Here is a 20,765-nt window from a genome sequence, read left to right as displayed (position 1 = left end):
GGCGCGCGATCCTGGACTCTTCTGGTGCTTGCCGCCGCAGAAAGAAAGAAAGCCGGGCAGAATGACATAAGGCGGTGAGACAATGTTGTGGCAGAACGCACAGGGCAATTCCCGTTTGGGCGGAGAGTAAACAACAACCCACTTTCACTTAACTCCTTCTTCCATTCCCACCCCCTCGCGTCCCTATGAAGCACGCGCCCCAGCATTGATCTGCGCATAATGGCTTCACTTACAAAGGGCCGGTCCTCGCGCCGAGTGGCTGCCCGTCGGAGCTATGCCGTTGAGGACACCTCTGAATCTGAAGACCCCGGGAACGCCACGCCGACCGCAGCCACCGAAGACGACGACGACGACGACGAGAACGAGGAAGCCGAAGACTACACACCAGTTCCCAAACAACAGGCCTCGAAGGGTGGCCCGCGCAATAAACGAATGAAGCTGGAGCCTGCGACGCCATCGACAGTCCGGCCAACGCGCAAGTCGCAGCAGGCGACCGCGGAGGACTCGGAGGCAACGCAGGTGATGATGGATGCAAACGATAATGATGAGAATGATGAGAGCATCAATATGTCTTCCGTGGAGGCAGATCCTGAGTCTCCTTCCAATAAAGCGGCGCTGAAAAGAAAAAGTATGGCTCATCCCCGCAAGAGTCGTGGTTCTATCACGCCCAAGCCGACCAAGGGCTCACTCCCCACTCCAGAGCCGTCTGCATCGCCAGAGCCTGAAGCGCGGGCCCATCGGGAAAGCGTGCCGCCTCTCTCCGATATCACCGACTCCGCTGTCAACCAATCGCCGTCCAAGCAATCCGAGGAGCCTAGATCGCAAATCTCCATCATCAATCCCAACTCCACAGTCCTTGAGAGGCCAATGGACATCGTCCTGAAGTCGAGAAACGTGGCTCAGCCGGCACCCGAAGAGCCCGCGGAGGCCAAACCTCGCATGATCATCACCAACTTGACCTTAACAAACTTTAAGAGTTACGCGGGACGTCAAGTGGTTGGTCCCTTCCATGCCTCCTTTTCCTCTGTCGTTGGTCCCAACGGATCGGGCAAGTCGAACGTGATTGACTCGCTGCTTTTTGTCTTTGGTTTCCGCGCTAGCAAGATGCGACAAGGCAAGATCTCGGCCCTCATCCACAACTCTGCCCAGTACCCCGACCTGCCTTTCTGCGAAGTCGAAGTCCACTTCCAGCAAGTTCTCGATCAACCCGACGGCGGCCACGAAGTCGTTCCAGATTCCCAACTGATCATTTCGCGACGAGCGTTCAAGAACAACACCAGCAAGTACTACATGAACAAGAAGGAGACAAACTTTACCGCGGTAACTACCTTTCTGAAAGACCGCGGGATTGACCTGGATCACAAGCGATTCTTGATTCTGCAGGGTGAAGTTGAGTCGATCGCCCAGATGAAGGCCAAGGCCACCAGCGACCATGACGAAGGCCTTTTGGAGTATCTCGAGGATATCATTGGGACTTCAAAATACAAGACCCCTATCGAAGAGGCCGCGACTGAGCTTGAGACTTTGAACGACGTCTGTATGGAGAAGAACAACCGCGTCCAGCACGTGGAGAAAGAAAAGAACGCGCTGGAGGATAAGAAGAACAAAGCGTTGGCATACATCCGCGACGAAAACGAACTGTCACAGAAGCAATCGGCCCTTTATCAGATCTACATCGATAAATGCGCTGATAATATTCGCGTTACCGAGGAGGCCATTCTCCAGATGCAGGAGTTGCTTAACCACGAGCTCGAGAAGCACGAGGGCAATGAATCCGGCATCAAGGAGCTTGAAAAGCAATACAAACGTGGCGTTAAGGAATACGAAACCATGGAGAAGGAAGCCCAGGGCTTACTCAAGGAAATGGCCAAATACGACAAGGAGTCGGTCAAGTTTGACGAAAAGAAGAAGTTCCTTCTTGGCAAACAGAAGAAGCTGGAGAAGACGATGCACTCTGCCCGTCTTGCCGCGTCCGAATGCCAGAGCCTGCTCGAGAAACACGCCTATGACATCGACAAGAAGACTAACGAGACGGCCCAACTCGAGCAGGAGATGAAGACGGAGGAGGAAGAATTAGCCTCCATTCGTGAAGGGCTCAAGGGCAAGACTCAGGGACTCTCTGACCAGATTACCGCCAAACAGAAGTCTTTGGAGCCTTGGAACGAAAAGATCAACCAGAAGCAGTCCAGCGTCGCTGTCGCTCAGAGTGAGCTCGACATTCTGCGGGAACGGGGCAACGCGGGTGCTGTTTTGCTCGAAGAGGCACAGGGCAAGATCGCCACCATCGAAGAAACACTCGAGTCCAAACAAACCGAACTCGAGGAGCGACAGGCCCAAAAGGAAACTTTGGAAGCCGAAGTTGAGAAGCTGCAAAACGACCTGAACAAGTACTCCAGCCGCGAGCCCGAGGTCCGTGCCCACGTTTCCAGCGCACGGCAAAAAGCGGACGAGGCACGAGTTAGCCTGGCAAGCACACAGAACCGCGGCAGCGTTTTGACTGGATTAATGCGGCTCAAGGAGTCTGGGCGTATCGACGGGTTCCACGGTCGACTAGGCAACTTGGGCACGATCGACGAGAAGTATGATGTTGCCATTTCGACCGCCTGCCCAGCTCTGGACAACATGGTTGTGGAAACTGTGGAGGTCGGTCAGCAATGTATCGACTATCTACGGAAGAACAACCTTGGTCGAGCCAACTTCATCCTCCTTGACCGTCTGCCTCGCCGTGATATGTCAACCCTCTATACCCCTGAGAGCGTGCCGCGTCTCTTTGATCTTGTCAAGCCCAAGGATCCCAAATTTGCCCCGGCATTCTATAGCGTGATGCAAAACACCCTCGTTGCAAAGGACCTGGAGCAGGCCAATCGCATTGCCTACGGTGCTCGGCGATGGCGAGTTGTCACACTTGATGGACAGCTGATTGACGTGTCGGGGACAATGAGCGGTGGTGGCACTCGCGTCGCTCGCGGCGGCATGTCCTCGAAGCAAGTGGCCGACACCACCAAGGAGCAAGTCACCCGATTGGAGTCTGACCTGGAGGAGCTGGAAAGAAAGTTCCAAGCCTTCCAGGATAAGCAACGGCACGTGGAAGCCCAGATGAGCGAGAAGTCGGAGGAGATTCCTCGTGTGGAGACCAAGATCCAGAAGATCAGGATCGAAATCGACAGTGCCAAGCGTAGTCTCGCCGACGCCCAACGACGGGTGAAGGAGTTGAGTGCGGAACACAAGCCCTCCAAGGACGATGAAGTGAAGGCGGTTGCCCTCCAGAAGCAGATTGACTCGACAAACAACGAAATCGAAGAGCTCAACAACGAGAAGAGTGGGATCGAAGAGGAAATCCAGACTCTACAGAGCAAGATCATGGAAGTTGGTGGTGTTCGCCTTCGTGGACAAAAAGCCAAGGTCGATGGCCTTAAGGGGCAGATTGGCATGCTCGCCGAGGAGATCTCCAATGCCGAGGTCCAAAAGTCCAAGAACGAGAAGCTTATCAGCAAGCATGAGAAGGCCCGCAGCCAGTCTGAGAAGGAAATTGGCCAGATCACCAGCGACCTCGAGAAACTGGAGGCGGATGTTGAGAACCAAGCCAATGATGCTTCTGGTTGGAGGCAGAAAGCAGATGAAGCCCAAGAGGTATTCTTTCTTACCACTGACCATGTTGAACTTAGCACTGACCCTTTTTTTAGGCCTTGGAAACCAAGAAGGGCGAGCTCGAGACTCTGAAGGAAGAGCTTGATGAGAAGGTCGCCGAACTGAACGAGACCCGAGCCACTGAGATTGAAATGCGCAACAAGCTCGATGAAAACCAGAAGGCTTTGACCGAAAACCAGAAACGCAGCCGATACTGGGACGAGAAGCTTTCCAAGCTGTCCGTGCAGAACGTCAGCGACCTCGGTGACGAGCAAGAGCCCGCAGAGCTTCAAACGTATACCAAGGACGAGTTGGGCGAGATGAACAAGGAGTCCCTGAAAGCCGTTATTGCCGCTCTGGAAGAGAAGGTCCAGAATGCTTCCGTCGATCTGTCCGTCATTGAAGAGTACCGCCGCCGAGCAGCCGAGCATGAGTCTCGGTCAGCGGACTTGGCGACTGCTTTGGCATCTCGTGACGGCGCTAAGTCTCGTTTGGATGGTCTTCGTTCTGCTCGCTTGAACGGGTTCATGGAGGGATTCGGCATCATCTCTCTGCGCCTGAAGGAGATGTACCAGATGATCACCATGGGCGGTAACGCCGAGTTGGAACTGGTGGATTCCCTGGACCCTTTCTCAGAAGGAATTCTGTTCTCGGTCATGCCTCCGAAGAAGAGCTGGAAGAACATTGGCAATCTTTCTGGTGGCGAGAAGACGCTGTCCAGTTTGGCGCTGGTGTTCGCCCTTCATCACTACAAGCCGACGCCGCTCTATGTCATGGACGAAATTGATGCGGCCTTGGATTTCCGCAACGTGAGTATCTCTGCCCAATTGCTCTCCCTTTTCTTTGACTGATTTCGTGTGATAGGTCTCGATTGTGGCTTCCTATATCAAGGAGCGGACAAAGAACGCGCAGTTTATTGTCATCTCCCTCAGAAACAACATGGTAGGTGGTATCATTATGCACAACCAGAGAGCATTCGCTAATTATCACCACAGTTCGAGCTTGCATCTAGACTTGTCGGAGTTTACAAGGTCAATCATATGACCAAGAGCGTTACGATCGAAAATCGTGATTATATCGAGGGCCGGTGATGATTAGAATGACATGCATATTTTGTTTTGCGTTCTGCCGCATTGTTGTCGCTAGTGATATCATGGGCGGGGAGTATTGGCGTTGAATTTATTTTGGTCTATCGAGTATATGATCTTATACACGTATCCAATTTTTTTGCTAGACGGGCATCTAAGCCGCCACCGCTTTTAGAGGGCGCTGGACATTGGTTACCTACTTCTCTACATCGTTTGATGTCCATAACCTTACCCAGACTCTTTTCTATTGTCTCCCACTCTCTCTGAATAACCTCCATCTTTATCGAGACCTACCTGCTGCTTCTTATAATATCACAAAGGTTGCATTCAACATGATGAGCGTGGTGTGGTCGCAGGACATAACTACTGAGCTACATCCTTCAGACTCTCTCTTATCGCCTCCAATTTTCTTCTTTGTCGTCCCTGCTCATCAAAATTCCCATCTTCCAACCACATTTCAAACGCTTTCTTGCATGTCGGCCATTCAGAATCAATAATAGAATAAAAAACAGAGTCTCTGTTCCTCCCTTTGTTGATCTGATGTTGTCTAAATGTCCCTTCGTATACAAAACCCAGCCTCTCGGCAGCCTTCCGAGACGGAGCATTTAAGGCATTGGTCTTCCATCCTACTCTCCGATGATTCAGCTCGAAAAGTAGATTGCTAATGATATAGACCATTTCCGTCCCCGCCCTGGTCCTCTGTATTGGAGGACCCAAGAAGAGGCCGATCTCGCCAACTCGATTACTCTCGCGATCTTCGGATAGAGCAAAGGCAAGGCCGACTGCTTTCCCTTCGAACGGTCCGGAAAGGAGGAAGATCGCGTAAACTGCAAGATCGTCTTTCAAAAATGTAAGGAGCCCATTCATGCTGTCATAGAACTCCGGGGCCGTGTTGTAGGGCCCCTCAGGCCACCATGTCCAGAGGTCGGCATGAGAGCCCACATTCTCGTAAAGGTCGGGGAAATGCTCCTTCTTGAGGCGCTCCAGTCTCATATGTTTACCAGTCAGGGGCTCCGGTCCGGGGGCATGAGCAGGCCTGGTGGTGTCGACAACTGGTGCAGCGCTAAGAGGATTATCCAACATGCTGGAAATTTTGAGATATTCGGGTTCGAATTATGAAGACTTTCAGAAGAGGACTGTTGAATGGAAAAGAGATCATGTTTCAGGGGCAAGTCATCTTACATGCATTGAAGAAATGTCACATGACTCATGGTTTCTCTATATAGGGACGAACGTTAGAACACGCCAACTTCAATAGTCTCTTTTGTTCAGGGCAATACAAGGTAATATCGAATAGGGGGAATAAGGCCGTATTAATCCACATGTCAACCATGGACCTTATAGGCTGATCAGATAGCCTTTACGGGTGGTATGTGCCCCGTTTGAGACCTATTTAGCATAGTTAACTATTTTTATTTTTATGGCCTGAGACCAGGGCCGAACTGCAACACTCTATCATCTCAGTAATATACTAATCGTGCCTCTGCTACATCCCGTCGGGATTTAAATTGAATGACTATGCGCGAATGTAGGCTGGTTGAGCAAGACAATGACCCAATGGAGAAGATGAGCCTTTCTCTTCGATATGATCAATTAGAAGAAACTATATATAAAGATACTAACTTTTTCTTTCAAACCGAGAAGCTGTCATATTCTGGCATGTTCACATCGGCTCGAGCCAAGCGAGCCATAATGCCTTGGTAAATTGATAGCTTGATGCGAAGACCCTACATACTTAATGTTGAGTCGGGGTATTCGAATTGGCTGGCAGTTTTATTTATACGAGGTTTTTCCTATTATGAATAACACTCCAAGACTACTGACGAGCTCGTAGAGACAAGTTTCTGCAGTGTGGTCCGACTTGTTTCTAGTATAGTCTAATTGCTCCTTTAATTCCCCTCGATGACGCAGCCGCCAATACTTTATTTAGCCTATACTCCGTTCCGTATTGATCGTCAACTCGCCTAAAATCCACCCGAAACCGCGTCCAGACATCCCCCGTCTGCCCACGTTTACTCATCTTCGAAGATCCGAAATCCGAACAAGCTTCGCACTACTCCAATGGGCCCCTTCTGCCGATGTAACCGTATCTAGTATGTCATCATTGGCGCGCCCACATTGACCCCCCCGGAACACGGTTCCGGGGCACAGCTTGTATGTCATGATGCGGGGTATACTTATTGCGACGACAGTCTATTTCCCCGAAATGACCGAGCAACCTCCTCTTTGTGGGATGGATCAACATTGTCCGCTGAAACTATTTGCGGGCTATGCCGCTCGAGACGATGATCGTTGCCGAAGCGCGTTGGAATGTGTGGAAAAAGCGCAGGGAGGAGAATATGTTAATATAACCCGCCTCCTTTCCCTCTCCGCGCATGTTGTACAGCGCGAGACAGTAAGATCTATATCATTGGACTCAGTATGCGTCTACGACCAATTCTGTCCCCTATCCCGGGGGTTTTGCTGCTGCATGCCAGCGCTGCGGCGGCGACGGCGGCGGCGCAGGTAGACCGCTCACAATTCGTGAACCCGTTCATTGGCTCTGAAGGTCCAGTCGCAGGCACCGGGTTTGGCGGCGGGGATATTTTTGTGGGCGGCGCGCGGCCGTTTGGTGTGGTGAAGGTGGGAATCGACTCGACGGCTGTCGATTGGAGCACGGCTGTCCTCAATGGCGGCTGGACGCCTGATGGTAATGTCACCGCCATCAGCATGATGCATGAGCACGGTACTGGTGGCAATCCCAAGTACGGGATCATTCCCCAGATGCCATTGACCTCGGTTGCGGCGCCGGTCAATGTGTTGGATAATACCACCTATAGTCAGCCAAGGGTAAGTGCCATTCCTTGACGAATGGTTGTGTAAACTGGACTGGAATAACATCTTTGCAGATTGGCAATGACACGGCCACTGTGGGCTACTACAAGACACACCTGAAGAGTGGAGTGATTGTGGAACTGTCGGCATCTCGCCATGCTGGTATTATGCAGTATTCCTTCCCAAAGGGCGAGAAACATGTCCTCGTGGACGTGTCTCACGTATGATCACCTGTACTCGAAGAAACGCGGAAGACAATGCTAAGCATATGACAGTATCTACCTGGAAGCCCTGGCGGTGCGGATGGCCAGTTCTATGTCGGCGGAGAGATTCAAATCGAAGGCGACGGAAAAGCGTACAGTGGTTACGGGACGTATGTTGGCGGTTGGAACAACGGTATAGTCACTTGTCCCAAACTCGATTGCATCTTCTGACAGAAGGCCAGGCGCGCCTTTCACGGTGTTCTTTCATGGAGAATTCTCCGAGACCCCAGACCACGCCCAGATCTTCTCCGGCGTGAACACAGACCCCATGCCCCGGTATCAAAATCAGGCCGACGGCGGCGTGAGCATGCCGACGTTCGCCTACGGCAACACAACCAGCAAAGCCACCTCCGGCCCCATGAACCACCGAGTCGGAGCCCTCATGAGCTGGAATAGTGGCCCAGCTTCTCATATCACCTCGCGCGTGGGAATCTCGTCCATCTCGGTCGAAAAGGCCCGCTCATACATCCGCAAAGAGATTCCCTCATGGAAGCTGAATGACACGGTCACGGACGCGGTCAAGGAGTGGAATGAGGATGTGTTCAACAAGATCCAGGTTCCTCTGGGAAAATCGGCAAATATGACGAACGTGAGGCTGCTTTATAGTTCGCTGTATTTCATTCACTTGATGCCGTCTGACCGAACCGGCGAGAATCCGCTGTGGGACTCTGGGGAGCCGTTTTGGGACGACTTTTATACCATGTGTGAGTATGAATTCAAACACTTTTGAATGGTATGGGTTACTGACAGATATTCAGGGGACATCTTCCGTTGCACGGTCAGCTTCTACCATATCTTCCAGCCAGCCTACTACGAGTCCATGATCCGAGGACTCATTGATATCTGGAGGTAAGGAAGAACGACCCCAACCAAAACCTCATATTAATAGCGCGTCCAGATACCAAGGCTACCTCCCCGACGGCCGCAGCGGCAACTGGAACGGTCTAGTCCAAGGCGGCTCCGATGCGGACAACATGTTCGCAGACGCCTACGTCAAGGGCATGCGCGGGGCCATCAACTGGACAGACGGGTACCTGGCCATGAAAAAGAACGCCGAAGTCACACCGTACAACACTTTCGACCCGACCGATCTGACGGCCAGCACGAAAGAAGGCCGCGGCGCGCTCGACGACTGGAAGCAGCTGGGCTACGTGTCTCAGGACCACAACACCCGCTGCATCTCGCGCACCGTTGAGTACAGTCTCAATGACTTTTCGCTCAGCCAGGTGGCCGCGGGCGAGATGCCTGGGGACCGGACGAAGTATTTGAACCGCTCTGCTAATTGGCAGAACATCTGGGATAAGGATGTCAACAGCCTGGGCTTCTCCGGGTTCCTGGCGCCGAAGCTTTCTGATGGCTCGTTTAATGGTTCTGGGTACGACCCGCTTTACTGTTACAGCTGTGAATGGCAGTCTTATACGTACGAGGGTATTCCTTGGGGTGAGTTTGATCCTGCGGAGGGTTGGAATGGACCAGAAGCTAACCGGTGCAGAATACTCTTTCGTCGTTCCGCACGATATGAAGACCCTGATTCAGTTCATGGGTGGAGCAAAGACCTTCGAGTCGCGTCTGGACATGATGGTAGGTTGACGCCGCAGGAATGTTAGACCGGCGACTAATCTCTGTCCAGTTCAAACCAAACACATCGGTGCAGAATCTTGGAGCGAACGGTGCGGGTATTAGCACACTGATGAACATCGGGTCCGTCCTTTCCAACTCTCGAGCTATCCACGACTGACCAGGCACAGCAACGAGCCCGACTTCGCGACCCCCTACCTGTACAACTACATCAACAAGCAGTACAAGAGCGTGCAACAATCCCGCGGACTGGGCTACCAGTAGTACGTGTTCCCTGCATGCACTCCCGGGAGCATCCCCCAGAGTCGAAAATGAACTAACACCCCATGATTCACAGCTTCAAGGACGCCGCCTACGGGATCCCCGGCAACAGCGACGCAGGCGCCATGAACTCGTGGCTCCTGTGGCAGCTCCTGGGCATCTACCCGGTCGTCACCCAACCCGTCTACCTCCTCTCGTCGCCCTGGTTCCCGGACATGAACATGACCGTCAGCGGGGACAAGACGCTGCGCATCAAGGCGAACGGTCTGGACAAGGGCATCTACGTGCAAAGCGTCAAGGTCAATGGCAAGGCGTGGAAGAAGAATTGGGTGGAGCATGAGGATGTGATGACGAACGGGGGGACGATTGAGTTTGAGCTTGGCAAACAGCCTATCGTGTGGGAGACCGGGGAGGCACCCCCCTCGCCGGGACATGTGCAGCTGTAATTCACTTGTGAGCGTAGGGTCGTGTATTCCAGGAGGATGGACCCCGCTTGTCTGTGCGGGCGCCATGGCCGGTCCAAGTGTTTCATCCCGATCCATGTATCTATGGCGTGCAGCCTGGCCCCCACATTGGATAGCGAGAAATGGAGAACCCATCTGGAAGATTCAACGACAGGGACGTGAGAGGGACGAGAGTCAGCCGGGGTAGACCAGTCAATGTCCGCAGTGAAAAAAGAAAGCAGGGGAGAATGATTGGACTCGAGAGCATCCCCGTATTCCGGTTTTGTTTACGGCCGGGAATACGGGTGACGTCACGGGTGGTTGGGGGGTCCCAGCCTCTGGGATAAAGTCGAGTGGTTTTAAGACTCGGCCTCCTAACTTCTCCTCCCTTTCTCGCTGTTTCTCTTTTCGCTTCTCTGGTCGGCTGGTAACCGCCCTGCTTTTATCATTATCGACGCAGTGGTCGCGGCTCCACCATCCACGAGGCATTCACCATGGTAAGCATTCCCGCATTCCACGGCTCCATCCGAACCACCCGGCCCCGTCCCAGACCACCGTTAGAGTTAACGTTCAATTGACAGGCCCCCATCAACACCATCCTGACTGCGCGACAATCCACCGCCTCCTCCACCAGCTGCCCAAGCACCCTCTCCAGCGGGGCCATTGCCGGCATCGTCATCGGCACGATCGCCGGCACGCTGCTGATCCTCTGGCTCATCCGCCTGTGCCAGCTGCCGGGCGCCTGGAGTTTCGGCGGCGAGCCAGACCCGGGCTACCGGCCGCCGGTGACCCGAACGCATGATCGCAGACGGCGTCGGCGCCCTTCTGTGGTGGAATATACAGAAAAACCGGGCTCGTCGCGCCGGTACCAGACCGATGTGCGCAGACCAGAAAGGGTATATGTGACTTGAAGTGATTGCGAGGGAGAGGCCGGGAGCGAGCGTCTGGGCCGAGGATCATCACTGGCGTGGATGTGCGGCTGGGCGGGGCTGGGTCGAGGATTCGTGGGGGGCTAGAAAGCAGGGGGCTCAGGCTTGACGATGATTATTGATGGCACTACAAACTGCAGGTAATGGGACACGAATCAATAATGACAATTATGTATGATTATGATCATCGATCCAGTCCAGACTCCATTGCCCTGAACCAACCACCGCCAATCATGGTTGGTTGGCGAGTGAGGGATCCATGCCTAATCAAATCCGAGGACTCTTATCTTTCCTTCACGGTCGGTTTCACCCTAGACGAACTTGTTTGCGCAGAGGCAGGATCCGGCTCCACCGTGGGAGACTTGGCTCTCTGGGGCCGAGATGATTGGCCCCATGCCTCGGGCAAAAAGGTTCTGCAAGGGGGAAGCCCGGATGGATCGTGAGGGCGTTGCACGAACGGGAGGCTGCATGGGGTCCCATCTATACCCTGAGGACTGGACTCGGGATCCTACTACATAGACACTCCCTAGGGCGAACCGTTCAATCCCTTCCTAGGCTCTCTGGCCATTATCGTTCCCTACGAACGCACTTGCCCAATGCAGTAAAGTGCCAGGCACGCTCCCTCGCGCTTTCCTAATCGGGCTAGTCATCCACCAGTAGTGGCTCTTTCCCCTTACACCCACACACTGCTCCCACTCCTTCTCTTCTTCCTCTTCTTTCTTCTTGCTCCATGTACGACTCCGTCTGACCCTCGTTCCTTCTTTGCTGGTGGGCGTTTCCCACTGTCCCGTCTCTGATCTCGTGCCCAATTTGAAGCACAGCCGTTCTTTTACATACACTTCCCCTGACGGACCATCAATCATTATGCTCGCTCTTTACTTCTTCCTGGCCACCCTGGTCAGCTATGTCGCGGCCCAGTCCAACGCAGAAACATCCTGCAACCCGTTGAAGACGACATGCCCCCCGGATCCTGCCCTGAGCACCGAACACACCTTCTGGTTCAACGAGACCCTCGATGACACCCTCTGGAACATGACCTCGGGCTCGCTCGACTACACCTCCGAAGGCGCCCAGTTCACCCTCAACGAAGAGGGCGACTCCCTCCTGCTGATGTCCAACTTCTACATCTTCTTCGGCGTCATGGAAGTGCATGCGAAGATGGCCACGGGCAACGGCATCATCAGCGGTGTGATTCTCGAGTCCGACGACCTCGACGAAATCGACTGGGAGTGGGTCGGCTCCAATACGACCGGCGTGCAGTCCGACTTCTTCGGAAAGGGTAACACGACCACCTGGAACCGCGGTGCCAAGCACAATGCCGCCAATGCCAACCTCGACTTCCACAACTACACCACCTACTGGGATCAGGAGAAGCTACAGTGGTGGGTCGATGGTGACATGGTCCGACAGGTCAACTACTCCGAGCGTCTCACTGTGTACGGCCAGAACTACCCACAGACACCTTGCCGGGTCAAGGCCAGTCTCTGGCCCTCGGGTGTGGAGGGCGAGAGCCCTGGTACCATCAAGTGGGGTGGAGGCATGGTCGACTGGTCCCAAGCTCCCTTCACCATGACCATCCAGCGGATCCGCGTGGAGGACTTCAGTTCCGGCAAGGAGTACCAGTACGACGGCACCTCGGGTTCCTTTCATAGTATCAACGTGATCGGGTGAGTGATTATTGGGCCGATTATATCCAAATGCCATCCTAACAGCTTGTGATAGTGGAAACTCGACCGCCGAAGATAGAATCGCGCACCCGCCAGAGAGTCTGTCCGAGAAATGGGACGATCTGCCCGAGGGCGCCCATATCGGCGTGTACTGCGGGGCAGCCGCCGCCGGTGCCTTGGTCGTGGTTGCCGTTGGCCTCTACTGCTTGAAGCAGCGCCGAAGGGGCCGTCTCGAGCACGCCCTGGACGACGCCCGGTACAACACGGAGCGCAACGAGATGGAGACCTACCAGAACGATTGGAAGCAGACCGAGTGGAGCAGCACCAGCATTCGCCACAACGGCTACCAAGCAATGTAACGGTCGCCGTGATCCTTTCTCTCCTTACGAATCGTTCTGCTGCCCTGTCGTCTTGTCCGTACACGCCGGCGATGTCTCCCTGCGACGGCAGAGGCATTCAGCTAACTAATGACCTGGCCTGGATTTTTTCTGTCTCTGCTGCTATCTTTCTGTCGATATCCTTCTTTCTCACGCAAAATCCTTTTCGCTGTTGGCGTTGGACTGGCCACCGCGGTCTTTGTTTTTCTTCTATACCGCTACCTGAATCAGCACATACCTCGTTTTCAGGCTCAATTATTCATTTTTTTTCATATAGGCGCCCCTAAGTTCTTCCATATTCGCTCGTAGGGATGCTGTTTGTCGCCGTCGCGAGCTGGTTGTGTTCTGCGGCCCATGTCAGCCCGTTTCATCGGTGGTTGGGGGCGTTGTAGCTGTAGAGGTAGGCGTTGATGTCGCGCTCGGAGGTGAGGTGGGTGACTATTGCAATGAGGAGCTCGGTGGGTTGGGTTAGTAGTAGCACTATTATTTAGCCAAAGTGTCGTGCGTGTAGACGCTCCCTTGTTATGTTGTGCTGTGCAATGACGTCGTTGGCATAACCCGTTAAATCAACCGTTGGCTCAGTTAGCCATCCCGATAGTCGGATTGGTAGGCTGTGCGAGACGGAGACGGTGAAATACATGTAGAGGAGTCGGAATCGGGTCAATTGGGTCGCAAGTTCTACCGTGTAAGGTGCCTCGGAGAATTAGTTTTATGGTCGGGTCGGCGGTCGGGGCCGATGGTCAGATCTGCGATTCAGATACACATGCAAGATCTCGGACTCGCCGAAATCCGTGCCCGGTGGTATTTGTTGCCCGGCCAAGGCTCCTTTATAAGCCTCACTCATTCCTGCCCCTCGTCACACCCAGCCCAACTTCTCACCAACTTCTCGTCATGGCCAAAGAGGTCCCCATCCCGGGCCCGAAGGGCATGCCTTTCTTCGGCAATATCTATGACATTGAAGCAGAGCAGCCCACCAGGAGTTTCGAGCTGCTGGCAGACAACTACGGTACGGATGGTTCGTCGAGCACTCAAAAATCACGAACTGACCGGCCCCGTAGGACCAATCTTCCGACTCACCTTACTCGGCAGCCCACGTGTCTTCATCAGCTCCCATGAGCTCGTGGACGAGGTCTGCAATGAAGACCGGTTCACCAAGGTCGTCAGTGCGGCGCTGAACCAGATCCGCAACGGGGTCCACGATGGTCTCTTCACGGCCAATTACCCCGGCGAGGAGAATTGGGCCGTCGCGCACCGTGTGTTGGTGCCCGCGTTTGGCCCGCTGAATATCCGCGGCATGTTCGATGGTATGCCCCCTCGATCTCTGGCAACACCAAGGACATAAACGGAGTGAACTGATGCCCCCCCGCGCTAGAAATGTACGATATCGCCAGTCAGCTCGTGATGAAATGGGCGCGCCAGGGCCCCAACGTCCCCATCGGCGTGACTGACGACTTTACCCGCTTGACGTTGGACACGATTGCGCTGTGCGCCATGGGAACGCGGTTCAATTCGTTCTATCATGACGAGATTCATCCCTTTGTCGAGGCCATGGTTGGTCTGCTGTCTGGGTCGGGGAATAGGGCGCGTCGTCCCGATCTGCTCAATAACCTGCCCACCAGTGAGAATACAAAGTACTGGAATGATATCACTTTTCTACGCAACCTGGCCCAGGAACTGGTGGATTCACGCAAGAATAACCCGGAAGATAAAAAGGATCTTCTCAACTCGTTAATTCTGGGCCGCGATCCGCAGACGGGTCAGGGACTGACGGATGGTTCGATTGTTGATAATATGATCACGTTCTTGATTGCCGGTATGGACCCTCCTCACTTGCAGTTCATGGACAGGGCTGACGGAGACTCCTTCAGGCCACGAAACAACATCGGGCATGTTGTCGTTCCTCTTCTACTACCTACTCAAGAACCCCCATGCATACCAAAAAGCACAGGAGGAAGTGGACCGAGTCATCGGGCGTCGCAAGATCACCGTCGAAGACATGTCCAAGCTCCCCTACATCACAGCCGTGATGCGCGAGACTCTGCGGTTGAACCCGACTGCCCCGATAATTGCCATGCATGCTCACCCTGACAAGAACACCGAAGACCCCGTCAAACTGGGTGGCGGCAAATACGTCTTGCACAAGGACGAGCCGATCGTCCTCATGCTGGGCAAGATGCAGCGCGACCCGCAGGTCTACGGGCCCGACGCCGACGAGTTCCGACCGGAGCGAATGCTGGACGAGAATTTCGAAAAGTTGCCCAAGAACGCCTGGAAGCCGTTTGGCAATGGCATGCGCGGATGCATTGGCCGCCCCTTCGCGTGGCAGGAGGCTCTGCTCGTGATTGCTATTCTGCTCCAGAACTTCAATTTCCAGATGGACAATCCCAGCTATGATCTGCGTATCAAGCAGACCCTCACCATCAAGCCTAAGGATTTCCATATGAAGGCCACTCTCAGAGAGGGTCTGGATCCGACGCAGCTCAGCACCGCCCTTAGTGGGAGTGCCGGTGCTGCTTCGGCCACTACGGGCGCAGCCAGCCGGGACCGGAGACCCAAGGCGACACCTGCCGCGGGCGCCAAGCTGAAGCCCATGCACATATTCTATGGAAGCAATACGGGCACCTGTGAAACATTTGCGCGAAGATTGGCTGATGATGCTGTTGGCTACGGCTACTCGGCCGCAGTCAGCTCGCTGGACTCAGCGATGCAGAACATTGCCAAGACCGATCCTGTGGTCTTTATCACGGCCTCCTATGAGGGACAACCGCCGGACAACGCTGCTCACTTCTTTGAGTGGCTCCGATCTCTCAAGGGAAGTGATCTGGATGGAGTCAATTACGCAGTCTTTGGCTGTGGACACCGTGAGTAACCCCTTTGCTATTGTCCAGTCGTGTCACTAACTTTCTTTGTTCAAGATGACTGGGCCTCCACGTTCCATCGCATCCCTAAAGCAGTGAACGAATTGATTGCGGAGAATGGAGGAAACCGCCTTTGCGATATTGGTTTGGCCGACGCAGCCAACTCCGACATGTTCACCGACTTCGACAGCTGGGGAGAGAGGGAATTTTGGCCCAGCATCACAGCCGAATTCGGCGGGTCCGGTCCAGACCAGAACTCCAAGTCGAAATCGTCTCTCCACGTGGACGTGAGCTCCGGGATGCGGGCTTCTACCCTCGGCCTGCAGCTGGAAGAGGGGTTCGTGGTTGAGAATAGACGTCTGACGCAGCCTGGATGTCCAACTAAGCGGATGATCAAATTCAAGCTGCCGTCGGATATGACCTACCAATGCGGCGACTATCTCGCTGTTCTGCCTGTGAACCCGCACTCAGTCGTCCGTCGCGCAATCCGCCGCTTCGATCTGCCCTGGGACGCCATGCTGCGCATTCAAAAGACATCGCAGACCTCAACAACCCCAGCGTCAATCCCCCTCGACACACCCATCTCAGCCTTCGACCTCTTCTCCACCTACGTGGAACTGTCGCAACCAGCCTCAAAGCGCGATATCAACGTCCTCGCCGACGCCGCCGTCGGAGACGCAGAAACCCAAGCAGAGCTGCGCTACATGGCATCCAGTCCAAGCCGCTTCACAGAGGAGATTGTCCAGAAGCGCGTGAGCCCGCTGGATCTCCTTACACGCTACACAGCCATCAACCTCTCCATCGGCGACTTCCTCCCCATGCTCCCGCCAATGCGCGTGCGCCAGTACTCCATCTCCTCCTCGCCGCTGACCGATTCGTCCGAATGCTCCATCACCTTCTCCGTGCTGAACGCGCCTTCGCTATCAGCTCCGCCAGCGCAAGACGACGAAGCCATCGAGCAGTACATGGGCGTTGCATCGACATATCTCTCCGAGCTCCAGCCCGGCGAACGCGTCCACATCTCCGTCCGCCCATCACACTCGGGCTTCAAGCCGCCCGTCGATCTCCAAACGCCGATGATCATGGCCTGTGCGGGGAGCGGCCTCGCCCCGTTCCGGGGGTTCGTAATGGACCGCGCGGAGAAGATCCGCGGCCGACGCAGCAGTTCCTCTTCTGACGACAAAAAGCCCGCCAGGGCAGTCCTGTACATTGGCAGCCGCACCAAGGGCCAAGATGACATCCATGCCGCAGAGCTAGCCCAGTGGGCCGATGACGGCGCCGTCGATGTGCGCTGGGCATACAGCCGGCCCGCGGACAAAACACCGGGCCAGCATGTCCAGGATTTGATGCTGGAGGACAAGACAGAGCTCGTCGAGCTCTTTGATCAGGGTGCGAGGATCTATGTCTGTGGCAGTACTGGGGTTGGTAGCGCTGTGCGTGCTGCCTGCAAGGATATCTATCTGGAGAAGAGGCGCGAGACCCTGGCTAGGGCGAAGGAGACCGGTGAGGAGGTGCCCAATGCAGAGCTGGAGGAGGAGGCTGCCGCGGAGAAGTTCTTTGAGAAGCTGAGGACGAAGGAGAGGTATGCTACTGATGTGTTTACGTAGTTTTGGGACTTGACTTGGGTTATGATATGATATGTCCACTGTTTAGGGCTGGTGTTTTGTACCTTTGCATATTTCTTCCGTTCAGACAGATACCACTCAATTTGAGTAACGCCAATTGTAACTATAACACATCTACTTTGTAGTCTAGGTCCATACATTACCCTTCTCTCTGACAAGAATATGGCAAGCTGGACGTTACCGCCGGTTTTGAGTCTAGACGCAATCATTTCCCGAAGTTCCTTGACAACCGAGCAGAAGAATGCAGGAAGGAAGAGGAAGAAGTTTGATAGCGAGAGGCGGGCGTAAACAAGCAAGAACCGTCTTTCCATCATACGTTTTCTGAGAAGAAATCAGCGTCTCCCTACTGCTTGCCATTCACCCTTCTGACCTCGGAAATATTATTGCTGACAAGGCTGCCCCGTGTGGGGCTTCTTTGTTGCCCCATCATAGCCAAACCCTAAAGTGACAGTCCGGGGATAAGCCGGGGTTGTGACGGATTGCTAATTATCATGTATGTATTCAGGATTTAGAAAAAAAGCTCGAAGGAGCGAGAAACTAGGCCTATCCCGAAATAACTCTCTGCAGACATCCCGTCATCGATGAGGCTACATCCCTGTTAGTACTTGTGTGCAACGCAGAGCACGGTCCCACCGGGTAAAGCTAGCAGGTGGCTGATCCCACCCCCGCAGGAAAGGGCTGCATACTGTTCGGGGAATAGCCGGGAAGCTGAGGAGTGTTAACTGCCGTGTCGTGCCCCCCTTGTCAATCAAATAAAGCAAGCTACCCCGGAATTAGACCCAACTTATATCAATCCTTCAATAAGCCTTACCTGCATCTTTGTGTTTCTGTCTGGGCTTTAATGCTAGCCCATTGTTGACCATGGTTCAAAAGGCAGCAGTCCCGGGGGGAAGGACGCATCTTGTACACAGGTAGAGAAGCTTCCCTCTAGCCGCGACATTCCCAGAATGCATTACTAACAGATGAGCAAGCCATGCCCATGAAGGCGATATTCCAGGAACCGTCGACCTAAGTGCCGTCGAGGGCGATGACACGGCCTACGGACAAGCTCTCTACCCCGTGCCCGCGGAAGACCCCAACGACCCTTTACAATGGCCAATGTGGAAGAAAAACATCATCTTGATCATTGCCTCGATCTACTCGTTTCTCGGCAACAGCTCTCTCGTCGGTCCGTCTGTATATATCGGGATGTACAGTGAAGAATTTGGGATATCCGCAGCGAGAGCATCGGGCCTGATTTCATATCCGAATCTGGCTTTTGGGTTTGGTAACAATGTTCAATCCCCCGTGTCAATGCAGTAGCTGACGTTTGTCTAGGGTCTCTCATTCTGGTGCCGATGTACCTGAAGCTGGGACGTCGTCCAGTTGCACTATTGTCTATGGCAACAGTATGGATCTCGCATAATGATCTGTTCTGCTGACTGACCTGAACTAGTTCCTTGCCGGATTGATTGGTGCCTCGAGGTCAACAACTTATACGGGTCTGATGGTTGCTCGGGTCTTCCATGGGTTTGGCAGGTATTGTTCTTCATAATCCAAAGCAACAGAATACAACTAACATCCTTAAGTGGTGTATGCGAGAGCCTACCAGTACAATTCGTTAACGACATATTCTATATCCACGAGCGGGGAAAGAGAATCGGATACTACACAGGTTAGTCTCATGAAACCAGAAAGAGCGTCCCACTGACTGGAAAAGTGTGTCTATGCTTGGGATCTACTGGCCCTCTCTATGCAGGCTATATGCTTGCAGGAGGTTACTCATGGCGACTTTTCTTCTACGTGGAAGCCGCTTTCGCTGCTGCGCTTTTTATCATGGCTTTTCTGTTTGTGGAAGAATCAGCTTATAATCGTCCACCAAGTCCAACTTCGCCGCATTCTTCATCGAACTCTCTTACCGCAGACAATGGTTCCGAGAAAATAGGGGATGTTGAGCAGGTCGAAAATTCTTCCGGAACAGTGCCTCCACGGAAGACTTTTCTGGCCACCCTTAAGCCGTGGAGTTCCATCGATCCGGATGCTAAATTCTTTGTCACGATGCTCCGGTCATTCTCATATTTCTTTATTCCAGCTGTCTTCTGGGTAATTGCCAGCTACGGTATGTTTGGAATTTAACTTTGGATCTCTCAGCTAATAGTATGGCTTAGGGTTGTATATTGGTCTCGGTGCATTGGCGTTCAACTACACCTTCCCACTAAAAATCACAGAGCCACCGTACAACTGGAGCCAGGTATGTAGATCAACCCTTCCTTAAGCAAACCACGCTAATAAAACGTAGACCAATTCCGGTCTTATCGCAGTCGCCTCCTTCATCGGCTACTTCCTCGCTCTCCCCTTCACATCGAGCTCGGATCGCCTTGCAGCATTTCTTACCAAGCGCAACAACGGCATCCGCGAAGCCGAAATGCGTCTCCCAGTCTTATTCCCCGCTATCCTACTTGCCCCCGCTGGACTGATAGTCTACGGCTTTACCGCGCAACGCAACCTGCACTGGGTCGGGTACTTTGCTGGAGTAGCAATGGACCAGTTTGGCTCCTACTTCTACTTTACTTTTACTCTAGCCTACGCGGTGGACTCATACAACGCGAATACCCCGGAAATGCTGATCGCCATGAATCTCGGGAAACAAGCCATCTCTTTCGGGATGGGCTCGTTCTTGCTGGATTGGATTCTGACGCGCGGGTACGCGGTGGTCATCTCGGGAATTTTTGGAGGGGTTCTTCTTGCGAATAACCTCATGGTCATTGTTTTTGTGCTTTGGGGGAAACGGATTCGGCGTTGGACAGCGCAGTCTTGGCTCGGCAAGATGCACGCGCGGACTGCGACGAGGGATATGACTCACTGATGATAGCTACTAGCATGTATTTCTGGATTTCTGTTCCGTGGAATGACTAGGTTTTGTTTTGTAGATTCGGTAAAAGGTACGGGAAAAAAAGGGTTCCGAAAGCAGCTCTGCATCTTGATGCCATCCCTCATCGGTAGTTTGCATATTAACAGCCGAGGTTAACTTATGATAGCGCATCTAGAGCCCAAAATGCTAAGATAATCTTCAATCAAGGTTTGGTATAAATCCAGGTATTCAAGCTGACTTATTCGGCCGAGTCACCGAGCTCGGCCTTCGGCTGAAGGGCGGGGCTGAAACACCTTTAAATCCCATGAAGAAGAGAAACACAGAAGTCCATCATTGCCTCTATACCTGACTTACCACCGCGATTCTGTTACATTGACTGAATTC

At 53.5% G+C, this 20,765-nt stretch overlaps 6 protein-coding genes across 6 annotated transcripts; all 6 read left to right on the top strand.

Annotated features, from left to right (window-relative positions):
* Positions 1 to 219: 219 nt before the first annotated feature.
* Positions 220 to 4,718, top strand: PFLUO_LOCUS478 (Structural maintenance of chromosomes protein 4; the record flags this gene model as incomplete). The annotated part of the gene is made up of 4 exons (XM_073782188.1): positions 220 to 3,630; positions 3,684 to 4,436; positions 4,492 to 4,569; positions 4,623 to 4,718. 4 exons carry the CDS (start codon positions 220 to 222, stop codon positions 4,716 to 4,718), a joined length of 4,338 nt encoding a protein of 1,445 aa, XP_073634576.1.
* Positions 4,719 to 7,136: 2,418 nt separating this feature from the next.
* Positions 7,137 to 10,077, top strand: PFLUO_LOCUS477 (uncharacterized protein; the record flags this gene model as incomplete). The annotated part of the gene is made up of 10 exons (XM_073782177.1): positions 7,137 to 7,544; positions 7,604 to 7,750; positions 7,805 to 7,925; positions 7,975 to 8,496; positions 8,551 to 8,641; positions 8,691 to 9,232; positions 9,285 to 9,373; positions 9,423 to 9,493; positions 9,541 to 9,633; positions 9,708 to 10,077. The coding sequence occupies 10 exons, from the start codon at positions 7,137 to 7,139 to the stop codon at positions 10,075 to 10,077; spliced, it is 2,454 nt and encodes an 817-aa protein (XP_073634575.1).
* Positions 10,078 to 10,568: 491 nt separating this feature from the next.
* PFLUO_LOCUS476 (uncharacterized protein) lies at positions 10,569 to 10,985 on the top strand (the record flags this gene model as incomplete). Its single annotated transcript, XM_073782166.1, has 2 exons — positions 10,569 to 10,571; positions 10,656 to 10,985. The coding sequence occupies 2 exons, from the start codon at positions 10,569 to 10,571 to the stop codon at positions 10,983 to 10,985; spliced, it is 333 nt and encodes a 110-aa protein (XP_073634574.1).
* An 882-nt stretch (positions 10,986 to 11,867) lies between these two features.
* PFLUO_LOCUS475 (uncharacterized protein) lies at positions 11,868 to 13,029 on the top strand (the record flags this gene model as incomplete). The annotated part of the gene is made up of 2 exons (XM_073782155.1): positions 11,868 to 12,670; positions 12,726 to 13,029. The coding sequence occupies 2 exons, from the start codon at positions 11,868 to 11,870 to the stop codon at positions 13,027 to 13,029; spliced, it is 1,107 nt and encodes a 368-aa protein (XP_073634573.1).
* Positions 13,030 to 13,938: 909 nt separating this feature from the next.
* PFLUO_LOCUS474 (uncharacterized protein) lies at positions 13,939 to 17,512 on the top strand (the record flags this gene model as incomplete). Its single annotated transcript, XM_073782144.1, has 5 exons — positions 13,939 to 14,053; positions 14,106 to 14,351; positions 14,420 to 14,860; positions 14,916 to 15,908; positions 15,963 to 17,512. 5 exons carry the CDS (start codon positions 13,939 to 13,941, stop codon positions 17,510 to 17,512), a joined length of 3,345 nt encoding a protein of 1,114 aa, XP_073634572.1.
* A 1,833-nt stretch (positions 17,513 to 19,345) lies between these two features.
* Positions 19,346 to 20,375, top strand: PFLUO_LOCUS473 (uncharacterized protein; the record flags this gene model as incomplete). Its single annotated transcript, XM_073782133.1, has 3 exons — positions 19,346 to 19,628; positions 19,678 to 19,760; positions 19,809 to 20,375. 3 exons carry the CDS (start codon positions 19,346 to 19,348, stop codon positions 20,373 to 20,375), a joined length of 933 nt encoding a protein of 310 aa, XP_073634571.1.
* Between the last annotated feature and the right edge of the window lie 390 nt (positions 20,376 to 20,765).

The sequence above is a fragment of the Penicillium psychrofluorescens genome (genome assembly GCF_964197705.1).
Source record: "Penicillium psychrofluorescens genome assembly, chromosome: 1".
Taxonomy (NCBI): domain Eukaryota; kingdom Fungi; phylum Ascomycota; class Eurotiomycetes; order Eurotiales; family Aspergillaceae; genus Penicillium; species Penicillium psychrofluorescens.
The sequence above is the reverse complement of the archived record's forward strand: the minus strand, read 5'-3'. Positions and strand labels throughout refer to the sequence as shown.